Source organism: Pezoporus wallicus, unplaced genomic scaffold, assembly GCF_028554395.1.
Source record: "Pezoporus wallicus isolate ANWC-B61680 ecotype Strahan unplaced genomic scaffold, APGP_CSIRO_Pwel_v1 contig_818, whole genome shotgun sequence".
Taxonomy (NCBI): domain Eukaryota; kingdom Metazoa; phylum Chordata; class Aves; order Psittaciformes; family Psittacidae; genus Pezoporus; species Pezoporus wallicus.
In genome coordinates this window covers 5,079,639-5,095,423 of record NW_026636248.1, presented here as the reverse complement: position 1 = coordinate 5,095,423, position 15,785 = coordinate 5,079,639, and the positions used below count along the sequence as shown (strand labels likewise).

The 15,785-nt window shown below is 42.8% G+C and overlaps 1 protein-coding gene across 1 annotated transcript; it reads left to right on the top strand.

Moving 5' to 3' along the window:
- Nucleotides 1-959: 959 nt before the first annotated feature.
- On the top strand, nt 960-7,581 carry LOC130593893 (ovalbumin-related protein Y-like). The gene is made up of 8 exons (XM_057399375.1): nt 960-1,032; nt 2,536-2,720; nt 3,373-3,423; nt 3,841-3,969; nt 4,768-4,885; nt 5,119-5,261; nt 5,602-5,757; nt 6,506-7,581. The coding sequence occupies exons 2-8, from the start codon at nt 2,553-2,555 to the stop codon at nt 6,905-6,907; spliced, it is 1,167 nt and encodes a 388-aa protein (XP_057255358.1). The 5' UTR covers nt 960-1,032; nt 2,536-2,552; the 3' UTR covers nt 6,908-7,581.
- The last annotated feature ends 8,204 nt before the right edge of the window (nt 7,582-15,785 follow it).

The following is a 15,785-nucleotide window of genomic DNA, read 5'->3' as shown; positions in this document are numbered from 1 at the left end:
TTTCCCCAATACATTTTTCTTCAACTCTGTAATACTTCTCTATACAGATACTCTGAATATTACCTTTGAAATTAGTTTTTATTCCCACAATATGCTCACTGAAGGTTTTGTTCTACTGATGTGTTGTACAGACTGTGACTACATCTGAGTTCCCTGAGTTAGATTGCTGTGGGATGAAAAGCTGTGAAACTGAGGTCTGTGAAACTGAAACAGTGGCACTGGGGAATTACATACATGTTTTTGCAGAATAATCTTTTTCAATATTATTAAATTTGGCAACTAACATTTGAAGGATGTGCTCTTTCTCAAGTTCCTTGGTAGCAGAAGTTTCCCCATTCTTCAGCAAGAGCAATGTATTCTGGTTGAAAGAAAGACCAGTGATGTTGGTAGTCCAGCCAGCAACAGGAGAGAGAAAAGCTGCAATAAGTACAGTGTGGGCATACCATAGCTAGCAGTCCTTCAGATGCTGATCTTAATAATTTTTTTGAGTTAATAGAACAAAGAGTCTGAAAGGGGGCTGGCCTGTCAGTACTCATTACAGAGGAATAACTAAGAAATAAACTCAAAATTCCTTAGAGACATTCTGCAAGGCTCAACTTCTCACATTTTTTATTTTCATGAGCTATGCCACACTATTTCCTGCCATTATCAAATCATACTTACAATTCAAGTTCCAATGAATAGCTGTTACACTATTTTTGCTTCAGCTATTTCAACACGATCCTTCCTTTTCTGCAAGGTTTCATGTGCTATATGAATAAATCTCCCATTCTGGACATGTTAGGGATTTTAGTGGAAAATTCTTTCATTCAGGCATTCAGGCTTTTTTTTTTTTTTTTTAAAGAATGGACTTATTCCAAGTAAAAGTACACATTGGACATTGAGATCCATCCATCATTTTATTTGTTAAACACAGAACAGGCAGCGTGGGGCGTGTCACAAAATTACACATATATTCCCAGGAGTTCGGCAAGTCTGCACCAAGTACAGCTGAGAAGCTGTACTATTACCTTTGCAGGTGAAGCTGAAAAGGTAAGCACTTCTTTTGATGATGATTGAAGTTCTCTTCTGCAATTTAGGAAAAATTGTCTGTAACAAAACTTGCAAAAAGTTTTGTTGATGTAACCTCATGTTTGTGACTTTCAGTGTTAGTTGAGGAAACAAATGATTAAAGGATGCCTTCTGCCGACACCTCACCTCACCTTCACATGTGTTCTGCATTACTTTACTGTTTCATATTCTACCATGCCTAAAAGTCAAAGTATTTGTTTGTATGAACTAACGTTTTGTTTAATAGCTGTTTCACGTTGAAAGCTGGTGATATGCTGTGACAGCCTTTCTTCCTTTTTCTTCTATCCCTTTAATTGTTCATTAAGGATTAAAAGACAAAATTGAATTTGCTTAAATTCCAGAGGGTGCAGCTAAAGCTCACTTGCAGTTTTTATGGATATTCTCTGAATGAAATTAAGGAATGCAGTGTGCTCAGGTGACCCCAGCATACTGCAGCTCTATATTGTCTTTTAGTCGCATTTTCTAAGATTAAAGAAAAAACTCACCACCCTAGCAAGGTTCTCTCTGTTTGTGTGGGAAATTGTAAGTGGTGTAGATGCTATACTGTTGTATTAGACTTTACAGTATTGTATTTTCTATTCTGTATTGTCTCCTTTATTAAAAAATAGTTTCCTCCAGTGTTATACAAAATGTGAGGTGCTGAAAATACAGGGAAAATTTTACAAGGATGTGAGGAAAAGGGCAGAAAAATACTTAAATACAGAAGATGTGAAGAGCTCTGCAAATTAATCAAAAGGCTGAACAAGCACTATCTTATTAAAGGGTGTATTTTATGGAAAAGGTGATAAAAAATTAAAGAACGCTTTTTTAAAACAGTGAGATGCAATTAACGATATGCCTTTATAATCCTGTTTAAAGAAGTAAAAGTAATGTTGCTAATTTTGGGGGCCTCTGATAAAGTAGGTGGTGTAAGAATTTATCTTCTCTTTACACTAGGCTGAAATTAGAATAAAACTAGCAAAACTTATGCTGTTGTTTCAGACATGTACATTGTATACTGAAATTAACAGCAGTTTGGATCATAGATGGCTGACCTGTTAATCTCTTTATTGATCTTCAAAGTGATGTAAAGAATGATAGTGAAGAGCCTGATTTAGAGTCTCAAAAATATCTATGTTGATTCTTTTTTTCTTAAGAGACAAGAAAAGACTGTTAATATGCTTCTTTCAAGGTAACTAATATTCTTTGCAACATTTTCAACTATATGGTGTATATATACAGAGAGGGAGAAATCAAGTTTCAAATAAGACAATCACCAGCTTATGCATAATCAGTACCTACCCAGCACGTTCATTGCTCACGAATCCAAAAGCACGCCTGCCTTTTAAATCCATACCACTGGATTCTGTTTGTTGCAAAGAAAAACCTTATGCACTGAGTTCAGCGGTTCAAGTGTACTGACTTTCTTGCATTACCATTATTGTATTTCAACATAATAAGCCAGACTCTTTCTGTTTGCTTTAGACAGCATTGATTTCACAATGGGCTCCATCAGTGAAGCAAATGCAGAATTTGCTTTTGATGTTTTCAAAGAGCTGAAAGTCCACCATGTTAACGACAACATCTTCTACTCCTCCCTGAGTATCATTTCAACCCTGGCCATGGTCTATCTGGGAGCAAGAGGTAACACTCAGTCTCAGATGGAGAAAGTAAGTTACTTGACATGGGTGTAAAGTGACCTCTGCTTGTGCTTGTGGTTCCTTCTAAGTAATATCACTGAAATATACTAACCACTGATGAGCTTCTCACCTGTTTTAATATACAAGAGTAAGCCATAGTCACAAAATGGAGAATTGGATTGAGAGTTATTCTGAGAAAATACTAAGGAAAGTTACATATTGTCACTATAAGGGACAGTTAGTTATGACCTAGGAAAAAAATCTCAAGAACAATAACAAAATAGATTAGCAGTTGTCAAATTTTATGGTTTGCTTTTTTTTGGTCTAAATTCTGATATCTTCCAGATAATGTGATCAGGTTGGTTTTTTTTATATATAAAACCCACAAACCCCAGGAAGAAAGGAATACAATTAGCAGTACGTATGGAACTCATTTAATTTCTAGACATCCAAAGAAAAACTATCATCTAAGAAAACAGTATTATTTAGAGTTCCCAAGAAGGCCACAGAGGGTATAAACCAATTGCAAGCTCACTTGTGAATTTTTAGTTCATCTGTGTTTTCAGTTAGCAATATATTTTTCTGAGCCAACAACTCAATGTTAAGCATCATGTGTAAATCTCAAATTCACACAATTCTTGGTCATGTTTGTTATTTCTACCACTGGCTTTTTCTCTTGCAGGTTCTTCACTTTGATAACATTACAGGAGTTGGAGATGCTATTGACTCTGAGGTAGAGAATAACCTGATACGCCTTTCTGTCTGATTTTCTCCTCAGAACAAAACAGTTTCAGACCCTGTCAAAAACTATGGTAATATTCTGAAACCAAGAGTGTCAGTGACACAAACACAACTGCGCTCTTACAAAACACACTTTTCAGGGGACTTACCTTGAGAAGGATGAACAATGCACCACCACCACAGCACCTGCTGTCCCAAAGGTGACAGTCCTATATCTGTGGGGGAGGATTCCATTGCAGACTGACTCTTAACTTATAGGGACAACCCTTTAAGGTCTTATGTCATATTAGGGGCAGTTGGAATGAGATGATCTTAAGGTCCTTCCCAACTCTAACCATTCTATGATTCTATGATACTATAAGAAGAAACTAATGCAATGTGTCTTCTTATTTTCATGTCATCACCTCAGTGTGGCACTTCTGAATACATCCATAATGCATTCAAGGATCTTCTCTCAGACCTCACCATGCTGAATGCTACATACTCGCTGAAGTTTGCTGACAAACTCTATATTGAAAAAACATACCCCATTCTTACGGTGAGTTGTACTGGGACCTGACTTCTGCAGGATTCCCCATAAAGGCCCTGTGACTCCACCCTACCGAAGCACCACCATCACCAACCTGCTGTTGTTGATGAAGAAGTGGTTGTGAGCCATAAGGGGAATTTGCTCAGAACGACTTTGAACCTTCTTGTGGTTGTTATATGGAGTCAGGCAAAAGCATAATGGCATAAAATACACCCATGTTGCAACAGTCATAGACAGTAATCAAGATAGCTGTTAATTTGCTAGAATATGTCTCTTAATGAAAAATTTAACTTTTAAGGGAAATGAAAAATATTTTATGACTTGAAAGCACAAAGACTGAAATTGTCATATTTGCATTTTTTTTTTTTTCAAGGCCAAATATCAAATCTTCCCAGTGAAAGGAAGCTTTGGTTTTGGAATCTAAGAATGGAAGAACACAGTATTAAAAATAAAAAGCAGTCACAAAGAAAAGGAAACAAACATTGTTTGTCCTTAAAAATGTTTATTTTATTATTATTATTTATTTATTATTAAACTGAACATGTTCTAGTAAAATTATGAAAATATTTAAAAAATTAAATTTAAAATCCTATCTTAAAAAAAGTGCTGATCTAAGTATTTGAAGTAGTCTTTCTTATACAGCTTTAAGATTCAGTTACAGGAAGACAGCAGTGACTGACATGTTCAAACATAGGGGCATAGGTTCACTGTTCTTTTAACCATTCTGCTTCATTTCAGTCTTGCATTTCACATTCATACATTTTCAAGTACTCATCTGTCTGACAACAGCAATCCTTCTGCTTACAGGAATACTTAAAGTGTGCAAAGAAATTCTACAAAGCAGGTATGGAAGAAGTTGACTTCAAAACAGCTGCAGAGGAAGCAAGACAGCTCATTAATTCTTGGGTGGAGAAAGAGACAAATGGTGAGGACTGAAAAATGGGTAGCAGTTATTTTCCCCCACCTACCGTAATCTATACCCTTGTCTTCTTCTCCTCATAATGTCTAGGGAAAAGAGGTCAAGCAAAAGCAGGTTGCTTATTGCTATGAAAACAAAATTCCACAAAGTGGCACCCCTCCATCCCCATGCCCTTCATTGCAGGTATTTGTGCACACCAGGTGTAACTTATCACTCTCTGCCCTGACTCTTTCTTAAAGGACAGATCCAAGATTTCCTTGTGGCAGGCTCTGTTAATCCAGATACTGCACTGGTCCTTGTGAATGCCATTTACTTCAAAGCGATATGGAAGACAGCATTTAAAGAAGAAGACACTCGGGAAGCACCCTTCAGTGTGACAGAGGTAGGAGGGCATGGACCCATCTTCTGGCCAGGACAGCTGTTGGCTTGCACAGCCAACCTGTTACACATACAGCCTGTTGCTGTCACAGGTTGGATGATTTAGCTAGGTCCCTCACTGCCAGAGCCTGGGCCTAAGCCCATGGGGTGTTTGCATGAGCTGTGTATGACCAGGCTTCCAGGGCACACCAGCATATAAGAGAGGAAAATGGAGGCACAGGCCTTTTTCAAAGGCAACATGCTTCAAGATCAATTCCTGTCCCTTTCAAAGAATTTGTACTTTTGCCTGCTTAAAGAAAAAATTCACTCCCCAGTGACATTATCTCATGTTTGTGTTTCTGCAGCAAGAAAGCAGACCTGTGCAAATGATGTGTCAGAACAGTACCTTCAAAATGGGAATTGTGCCTTCAGAGAAAATTAAGATCCTGGAGCTGCCATATGCCAGTGGAAAGCTGAGCATGCTGGTGCTGTTGCCCGATGATGTCTCTGGTCTGGAGCAGGTATGGCCCTGTCAGGGGAAACAGAAGAGGTACCAGTTCAGTAGGACCTGGCTGCCACCAGATCTTTTGCTGTTCATTTACATCCCAGCTGCCTACCCCATGGCTGTGCTGAGCAGATGGGGGAGCACAAAAGCCCCCCAAGTGCTACCAAGTGCTCAGGCTGAGACTGGCATCTTAGAAGAGCACTGGGCTCCATGCTCATAAAACAAAAGTGAAGGAGAATAGTGCTACTATAGCCCTGAATCAGTTGTTATATGCATCGGTCTCCATCAGGTACCAGAAACAGACATGCTAGCAAGATTTTTTTAAAATCTTGAGTGACTTCAGTCTTCCAGGAAGGCACTCAAGGGTTTGCTAAGTAAGAAAACCTTATCTGAGGGGAACTAAAAAATGGAAGTGATGAGGAAGACCGTACAGGAGCTGACTAAAAGGAATGTGGGAAACGCAGTACTAGAAAGGAACTAAGGTGAGGGAAGTGATCAATAAAATATATACCAGGAGGAACAGTTCTTTTGATCTAATGAGGAAATTTTAAGATGACAATGTTTTGGAGAACTTCATTAAGACAGATGATACATAGGTCATAGTCAGGAGGAAGCATACGATATAAGCAAATATATTTAAGATAAGTATCAGTTCTATTGTGTACACAAAGTAAAAGAAAAATATAGTAGCAAATGCTATAAACACAGCCATTAAGGCCCTTGCACTTTCGTCTCAGGCATTTTATTCGTGCCTCTCTTTGCAGATTGAGAAAAAAATCAACTTTGATAAATTTAAGGAGTGGACCAGTCCCAGTGTGATGGAAAAGAAGAGAGTGAAAGTGTACCTCCCGCGCATGAAGATTGAGGAAAAATACAACCTCATAGCTGTCTTAAAGGCCTTGGGTATGACTGACCTGTTCAGCTCTTCAGCTGATCTGTCTGGCATCTCTTCAGCAAAGAATCTGAAGATATCAGAGGCCGTCCATATGGCATACATGGAAGTCAATGAAGAGGGCACTGAGATGGCTGGCTCAGCAGATGTGATTGGAGACATCAAACAATCTTCTGAGTTTGAAGAGTTTAAGGCTGACCGCCCTTTCCTTTTCTTCATCAAACATAATCCAACCAACTTCATCCTTTTTGTTGGTAAATATTGTTCTCCCTAAGAAGAAAAGGAGCTGGAAATAAAGTTTGTCTTCCCCTCAGAAACAGATCCCCTTTACTGTAGGATTGTAGTATAATCTCATCTCTTCAATATTTTCTCCAAATGGAAAGCCTTCAATATCTAGTGAGATGTCCTTGAAGAAGTGTATGACTTTTCAAATGTTTAGGTGCAGGTATTTCTGCTCACACCACTTTTATTCAGGACTTATATCCAAGATTGAATGAGAATTTCAGGAGGTAGTTTAGGAATATCTCCCATCACCATTGAATAACTTGAGAGACAGGCTAGTGTTTTGATTTTTGTGTGAAATACTTCCACTTTAATAGACAATCTGGTTTCTCTATAGGTGGTTAGTGAAAGAAACACAGCTTTCAGAATAACCCAGTTCCTTTATGGACAGCCACCACTGAATTGATGCCTGGGCAACTTGCAGACATAATTCTGTGCTTTAGCAAAGCATTCTTCTTCCAGGAATGCATGTGGGCTTCTTTGTGCTGCATGTTAGTATAAGGCTGTGTCTCTCTGTGCCTGTGTCTGTCTCTCTTGTTCTGAGGAAACATCTAGAAAGTCCACCATTTCTTCATAGATTATCATCTCCAAATACAATATCTTCCTGACAGACACAATTTCGCACCTTCATTGCAGTGACGTACCATTGATTTTGTGAATGTTAATTGGTGGTCCTTCTATTTATTCCAATAAAAGCATTACAAAATAAACATGTCATTGTCATTACCTATCCTATAGAAGGACTACAGACCCCTGGGGGAGGTGGTTAGGGGCTCTGGAGCTCAGAAAGTCTTTTCATCAATTCTCCAGGATACAGGGGATGACCTAAAACAAGCTAGGAGGATTGGCCAGGTTAATAAATGGTTAAAAGGGTGGTGTCATAGTCAGGGGTTTGGGTATCTTGAACATGGGACCCAAGCTTGTAGGCCAGGTCTACTGGGGGCTGGTGGAGCTGGTCTAAGGGAAAGAGCAGTTTTGGCAGGAGGCTTGCCAGTCTGGTCAAGGAGGCTTTAAACTAGATGTGTTGGGGGAGGGGGGCATCATTCCATCCCAGCACACCCAGTTAGTTGCCAGAACCTATAATAAATGCTTGGAGCACTGTAGAGATATCCCAGCCGCTCCAGCCAATGAGTCGGCTTCAGTTGGAGCTCAGCTCAGATGCCTCTATACAAATGCCCATAGCATAGGGAACAAACAAGAGGAATTAGAGATGTGTGCACGTCTACGGGGGTATGATATAATAGGCATCGCAGAAACATGGTGGGATGGCTCCTATGACTGGAGTGTTGGAATGGAAGGTTACAGGCTCTTTAGAAAGGAGAGGCCTGGCAGGCAGGGAGGGGGAGTTGCCCTTTATGTTAGGGATAGGCTGGAGAGTATGGAACTCTGTCTGGGGACAGGTGAGCAGTCAACAGAGAGTTTGTGGGTCAGGGTTAAAGGGAATATAGCTATGGGAGACATTACTGTGGGGATCTGTTACAGACCGCCTGATCAAGGAGAACCTGCGGATGAAGCACTCCATAGACAGATAGGAAAAGCCTCACGCTCGCAGGCCCTTGTTCTCATGGGTGACTTCAACCACCCTGATATCTGTTGGAAGCATGGTACGGCCCAGCACAAGCAATCCAGGAGGTTCCTCGATTGACAACTTCCTTCTGCAAGTAATAGAGGAGCCGGCAAGGAGAGGTGCCATGCTTGACCTCTTGCTCACCAACAGGGAAGGGCTCATTGGAAATGTGACTCTCCAGGGCAGCCTTGGATGCAGCGATCATGAGATGGTCGAATTTCAGATCCCCAGGACAGTGAGAAGAGCGTGCAGCAAGCTCACTGCCCTGGACTTCAAAAGAGCAGACTTTGGCCTCTTCAGGAACCTGCTTAGGAAGGTTCCATGGGATACAGCCCTAGAGGGCAGGGGGGCCCAAGACTGTGGGTTGATATTCAAGGATCACCTGCTACAAGCTCAGGAGTGTTGCATCCCAACCAGAAGGAAGTGCAGCAGGAGGGCCAGGAGACCTCCTTGGATGGATAAGGAGCTCCTGAGGAAAATTCAGATGAAAAAAGAGGCTTGTAATAAGTGGAAGCAAGGACAGCTGGCATGGGAAGAGTACAGGAATGTTGTCTGGGAAGCTAGGGACCAGGTTAGGAAAGCTAAGGCCCAGTTAGAATTAAACTTAGCTAGAGGTATTAAAGAAAACAGGAAGGGATTCTACAAGTACACAGCAAATAAAAAACAGACTAGAGAAAATGTAGGCCCCCTCAGGAAGCTCTCGGGAGAACTGGCTACACAGGATTTGGAGAAGGCTGAGGTTCTGAATGACTTCTTTGCCTTGGTCTTCACTGGCAAAGGCTCTGACCAAACCACCCAAGTCTTGGAAGGCAGACACAGGGACTGTGAGAATGAAGACCTTGAGCCCACTGTAGGAGTGGAACTGGTTTGAGACCACCTTAAAAATCTGAATGTGCACAAGTCCATGGGTCCCGATGAGATCCATCTGTGGGTCCTGAAGGAGCTAGCAAATGAAGCTGCGAAGCCTCTGGCCATCATATTTGAAAACTCATGGCAGTCAGGTGAAGTTCCCAATGACTGGAAACAGGGAAATATAACCCCCATTTTCAAGAAGGGGAAAATGGATGACCCGGGGAATTACAGACCAGTCAGTCTCACCTCTGTGCCTGCCAAAATCTTGGAGCAGATTCTCCTGGAAGGCACGCTAAGGCACATGAAAAACAACAAGGTGGTTGGTGACAGCCAGCATGGCTTCACTAAGGGGAAATCCTGCCTGACCAATTTGGTGGCCTTCTATGATGGGGCTATGGAACTGATGGACAGGGGTAGAGCAGTTGATGTCATCTACCTGGACTTGTGTATAGTGTTCGACACTGTCCCACACGACATCCTTGTCTCTGAATTGGAGCAACATCAATTTGATAGGTGGACCACTTGGTGGATAAAGAACTGGCTGGATGGCCGCACACAAAGAGTTGTGATCAATGGCTCAATGTCTGGCTGGAGACCAGTAACGAGTGGTGTCCCTCAGGGATCGGTGTTGGGACCGGTCTTGTTCAACATCTTTGTTGGTGGCATGGACAGTGGGATTAAGTGCGCCCTCAGCAAGTTTGCCGATGACACCAAGCTGTGTGGTTTGGTTGATACCCTGGAGGGAAGGAATGCCATCCAGAGGGACCTCAACATGCTTGTGAGGTGGGCTGATGGCAACCTCATGAAGTTTAACCATGCCAAGTGCAAGGTCCTACACCTGGGTCGGAGCAATCCCAGGCACAGCTACAGGTTGGGCAGAGAAGAGATTCACAGCAGCCCTGAGGAGAAGGACTTGGGGGTGTTGGTTGATGAGAAAATGAACATGGGCCAGCGGTGTGCGCTTGCAGCCCAGAAAGCCAACCGTATCCTGGGCTGCATCAAAAGGAGCATGACCAGCAGATTGAAGGAGGTGATCCTGCCCCTCTACTCTGCTCTCGTGAGACCTCACCTGAGTATTGTGTGCAGTTCTGGTGTCCTCAACATAAAAAGGACATGGAACTGTTGGAACAAGTCCAGAGAAGGGCCATGAGGATGATCAGGGGACTGGAGCACCTCCAGTATGAAGACAGGCTAAGGAAATTGGGGCTGTTCAGCCTGGAGAAGAGAAGGCTGCGTGGAGACCTCCTAGCAGCCTTCCAATATCTGAAGGGGGCCTTTAGGGATGCTGGGGAGGGACTCTTCATTAGGGACTGTAGTTATAGGACAAGGGGTAATGGGTTCAAACTTAAACAGGGGAAGTTTAGATTGGATATAAGAAGGAAATTCTTTCCTGTTAGGGTGGTGAGGCACTGGAATGGGTTGCCCAGGGAGGTTGTGAATGCTCCATCCCTGGCAGTGTTCAAGACCAGGTTGGACGAGGCCTTGGGTGATATGGTTTAGTGTGAGGTGTCCCTGCCCATGGCAGGGGGGTTGGAACTAGATGATTTTAAGGTCCTTTCCAACCCTAACTATTCTATGATTCTGTGATTCTATTCTGGGTTACTGCACCACACAACCTGACACATACTATATAGTGGGTAGTGGGACAGAAGTGGGTTAGAATAGGATTCGGATCTTACTTTCAAAACCAGAATGTAGCCATATAGCCACTAAAGAGCTTTTGAGCTTAAGCAAGGTAAGCCCTATAGCTCCTTTTCTTACCTTCAGCTTATGTCCATACGGCACATCAATAACTAATTTTGCTATTGTATTCCCAGACAGCTTTAAAAGATTTCCCCTGTAAATATATGTCCTGGGTTCAGCAGTAGCAGTCATTTTTCACCTTCTTAGTAGCTGGTGCAGTGCTGTGTTTTGACTTTTGGCCTGGGAACAGAGCTGATAACAAGGATGTTTTAGTCTGACCAAGGACTTTGTGAGGCTCATGCTCTGCCAGGGAGGAGGGGAAGCCGGGAGGAAGCAGAGACAGGACACCTGACCCAAGCTAGACAAAGAGGTATTCCATACCACAGCACGTCATGCCCAGGATGTAACTGAGAGTTACCCCAAAGGGCTAGGACTGCGGGTTGGACGAGGTATCAGTTGGTGCTTGGTCGGGGTGGGGGGGGGCAAGTTATCGGTTGGCTGGTGGTGAGGTGATGTATTCTCTTCCCTTGTTATTTCCTTTATCATTATTATCATTGGTGGTAGCAGTAGTGATTTGTGTTATACCTTAGTTACTAAACTGTTCTTATCTCAACCCGTGGGAGTTGCATTCTTTTCAATTCTCCTCTCTGTCCCCCTGGGAGTAGGGGGAGGGAAAGAAGGGGGGGAGTGAGTGAACGAGCTGCCTGACTGGTTTTAAACCACGACAATATATCAAGGTGATGCCTAAGAGATATAACTTCAAAAACATGAGGAGAGTGTCTTAAAAGTTGGACTGTTTAAGCTCTCTATTACCCACAAGAATCATAGGAGGAAATATTTCTTATTGCTTTTTGATGTAATAATCCTCTAGGACATGTTATTTCCTATGTCATGGTTTTTCAGGTTACAGTTTATCCAATTGAAAGGATTATTAGTGTTAATTGCTGAGTTAAGCAACCTTCTTTCTGGTGGGATACACACGCAGAACTGCAGTTTACGGTATCAGTACTTAAAAAATGCTTACAAAAGGAGACACATACATGGCAGATTTTGGAGCTGCCTCAACCATTTGTAAAGTCAGCAGTAAATATAACTTAAAATCATGCTGGCAGCAGGGACACACATTGTCATAGCTCCTATGAAGTCTAGTTTATGGGACAATTGCAAATACTGGTCTTCTCAAGACAGTTATAAAGGATTAGCTACAGTTAACACAAGTACTGAAGCAAAAAAGATTTTCAAGAGATGTGGCATTTCAAGGTTTACTGTGTACATTGTGTTCTGCTTCCCTCAGAGCCAAAAGCAGTCAACAGAATTTTGCAGCGACTAAAACAAAAAATAGTGCAGGACTTGTAAAGTATTGCAGCAGACTGCGTAAGTTCATAAAACTGTTCTTAAACTGAAATCAGCATAACTGTCATTCTGTACTTTCTATGTACAATGACAATAAAACTATCAACATTCATTATGGAAGTATTTATAACATAACATGAAGAAAAAAAAACAGCTATTCTATTGTTCAATCATTCTTCTGCTTGATGATTATTTTAAAGCAAAGAAATGGAGAAAATCAAGGCTGAAATGGTGGCTTCCTAAAACTATACACAAGAGAGTTTTCAAAGCACAGAGTACACCTAATGTTTGCGCTGTGCTACAGAACTATTTGATTCTTTTTAATTTGGGCTATTAGGTGTCACTATGGGTACAAATCGATGTCTATCAGTCTTCTGAAAGATAGGCATCTGTTGAAATCTAGGTTTGGGAGCTCAACATAGGTTCTAATTTTGTCCTTATTTTATTCCTCCTGCAAGCAGATGATTCTGGTTGATATGATGAAAATGTAAAGCAGTGGCATTATGCTTGGAACCTGGTCATTTTTAAGAAAAAGAAAAGTTGTTTGGTGAAAGTCCAGAGTAATTTTAAGATGTCTGTGCCCTGAATGGAAAAATAGTATCACAGTCAAGTACTGTAGAAGGGATAGAATTATTTGGTTTATTAAAGAGAAAACTTCCTCCGTAGGGTCTAAAATGAGATGTATAAGCACAGATTCAGCAAAGTTGAATAAAATCTACACACCTGTGTCAATGGCTGGGCTCAGAACTGTGCCTGTGCATTGCTGGTCTGGGCCAGCAGGACTTGCTGTAAAGGCCCTGCCATGATGACTGTGGCTGCTGCAGCCCTCATGGGGAGCAGCTCTGCAAGTGACAGGATGGAGAGTGTCACACATGATGAGGGAATAGCAGCCATGAGGGGAAACACCGCCTGCTGCTTCTGAGCTCTGAAGCCCATGAGGAATTAAAAAACATGAATCCCAGTTCCCATAAAGTCTAGGTATTGTCCCGTAATCCTTTTTGTTCCCTGGCAGCATGACCGAAGTTGGTATGTCAATAAATTGCCATCTGTCTCTCCATTATGCTCCACTTCCACAGTGTGCTGCATTGTTTTAGATACACAGCACTGCTAGGGGTCTGTAGAAAAAAAAACAGCCACAAAGCAATCACACTCCTTTTAGTGATGCATAGGACAGCATTAGAAGTGCTTTGTGGACTAAGTGTGTTTTTCCTTATCATGTCATTTGGGGAAGGTTTGGAGCTGACATATCTTCTCAATCCTTTGGGGAATATAACTGCCTGAGACTACTCCACGCTTCTCTGCACATTTGACTTGCACAGAAGGCCTACTTTCTCCTAAGCAAACCAAAGCCATGGCTGAAGGCACAAGAGTTTGCAGGCAGCATGCTCTGATCATGGGCACCAGAGGAAGAGCACTCACAGAATGTCCTGGGCCCTGGGGGAAAAGTTGGCCGGGGCTCCCAAATGATATCTGAGAAAGCACAGTTATACACCAACCCTACCTCCTGCCCTGCCTGCTGCTTCTTCACCAAGTAGACTGGGAAGCACTGAGTGTCACAAGAAAGCTGAAAACTAGGAAGCAGAGAAAGAGAGGTTTTGGACTGAAGTTGAGTGTGGGGAAGTGGGGTGAAAGGTCTGTTTCATAGTTTGTCACATTGTTTTTTTTCAATACCTGAATCAACAACAGCAATTTTATGTTAATCATCAAGAAATTATGTGAAACTCCTCAAGCCAAGACTGTTGCCCACAGCAAAAGCCCGTATCAGCTGAGACTTGGCATTTCAGTCTCTGCCAGAAGCATGCGGTAGGTGCCTGTCTCCAGGCCTGCTTCCTGATGGACCTCAGACCAAAGCCTGGTAGTCTTGTCTCCAGGTCCATCTCTTTTCCTCATAAGTGAGTGGGTACAAGGCTCTGGGTGCACTTATAAGCCTTTAATGGTCCTGACCAGCTGCACCTGGAGCCTCTACCCACACCTATGGATGCAGGAGCTCTAAGCTGACATGGACCTTCAGACCCTCTCTGTGCTGCATCAGAGATGTTTCAGCCTCCAGCTCAAACACAGCTGTGTCCATGCCTAGCCAAGGACTCCTAGTGTGACCTTGGCCCTGCCTTGTGATCACTGGACCTGAGGCTAGCTCTAACATGTGAATTGACTTTGATGTTTGTCTTTGAACCTGCCTCATAGTCGTGACATTGCCTTATGACCTGGGTTCTTGGCTGGAGCTGTCTGTGATCTCTGGGTCTGCTCTACCCAGATCTTGTGGGACTGAGCCCTGACTAGTGAGACTCCTGCCCTGCTGGTGGTGGGACCCCTTTGCTTTGTCTTTCTTTGGAGAAGAAGCTGGCCCTTGCTTCTCCCTGGCCATGGGCCTCTTCATTCCATTGATCACAGAAGCTTGAGGACTGATTTTCTGTCTTGATCTTAGCCATGCTCTGTCACTGTGGACCTGTCTGGTGGTCACCAGGCCTCATCCCCACCCTCGCTTGTGGACTGATTTTGGACCTGCCTTGTCACTATATTGCCTTATGACCTGAAGACTTGGTTGGACCTGTCACCATTTCAGGACCTGTCACCATTTCAGGACCTGTCCTTCTCCTCTTGCCATGGGGCTGGGCCCTGGTCAGTGAATCTCCCATGCCACAGGGAGCAGCCAGCTCTCACTGTTCCCTGGGCTCTGTAGATGGACCCTGGCCCTGGTTCTTGTCTTGTAATATCCCCAAGGAAGTTGCAAATGCTCCATCCTGGGAGTGTTCAAGGCCAGGTTGGATGGAACTTTAAGCAATCTGGTCTATGTGAGGAGTCCCTACCCATCACAAGGGGCTTGGAACTAGATAATTTTGAGGTCCTTTCCAACTGTAACCATTCTATGGTTCCATGATTCAATGGCTGTTGATGGACTCTGTTACCGGCATTCCGTTCTGCCTCCCTACAGTCAGATCTTGTGGTGTGGCACTGGCTGGTGAGGGCACTGCCCACACATCAGGGGGGGACCCTTGGTCTGGCTCACTGTCCTGCTACTGCTGCTTTTGGAAGTCCAGCTAATTTTCCACAGTATTGTCTGTTTACTCAGTCTATGACTCTCCAATCTGACCACAAGGATATTCTGGGAGATCATTCTGAAGACTTTTCTAAAGCCAGGGTGTGCAATATCCTCTTCTCTTCCCTTGTTTATAGAACAAGCCATCCCATCCTACAAAACAATGTGGTTGGTCAGGACTTATTTGCTCTCAGTACATCTGTGCTGGCTTTTCACATAATGTATTATTCTTTCATGTGTCTTGAAGTGCTCCCAGAAGGGTTTGCTTTGGAGCCTTCTGTAGTGATTCAAACTTGAATACAATTGTACATCAAGGAGTTAGTGATTCAAAAAACAGTTGACACATGAAGGCACAGGCCTGTGCTGTACCAAGCGTGT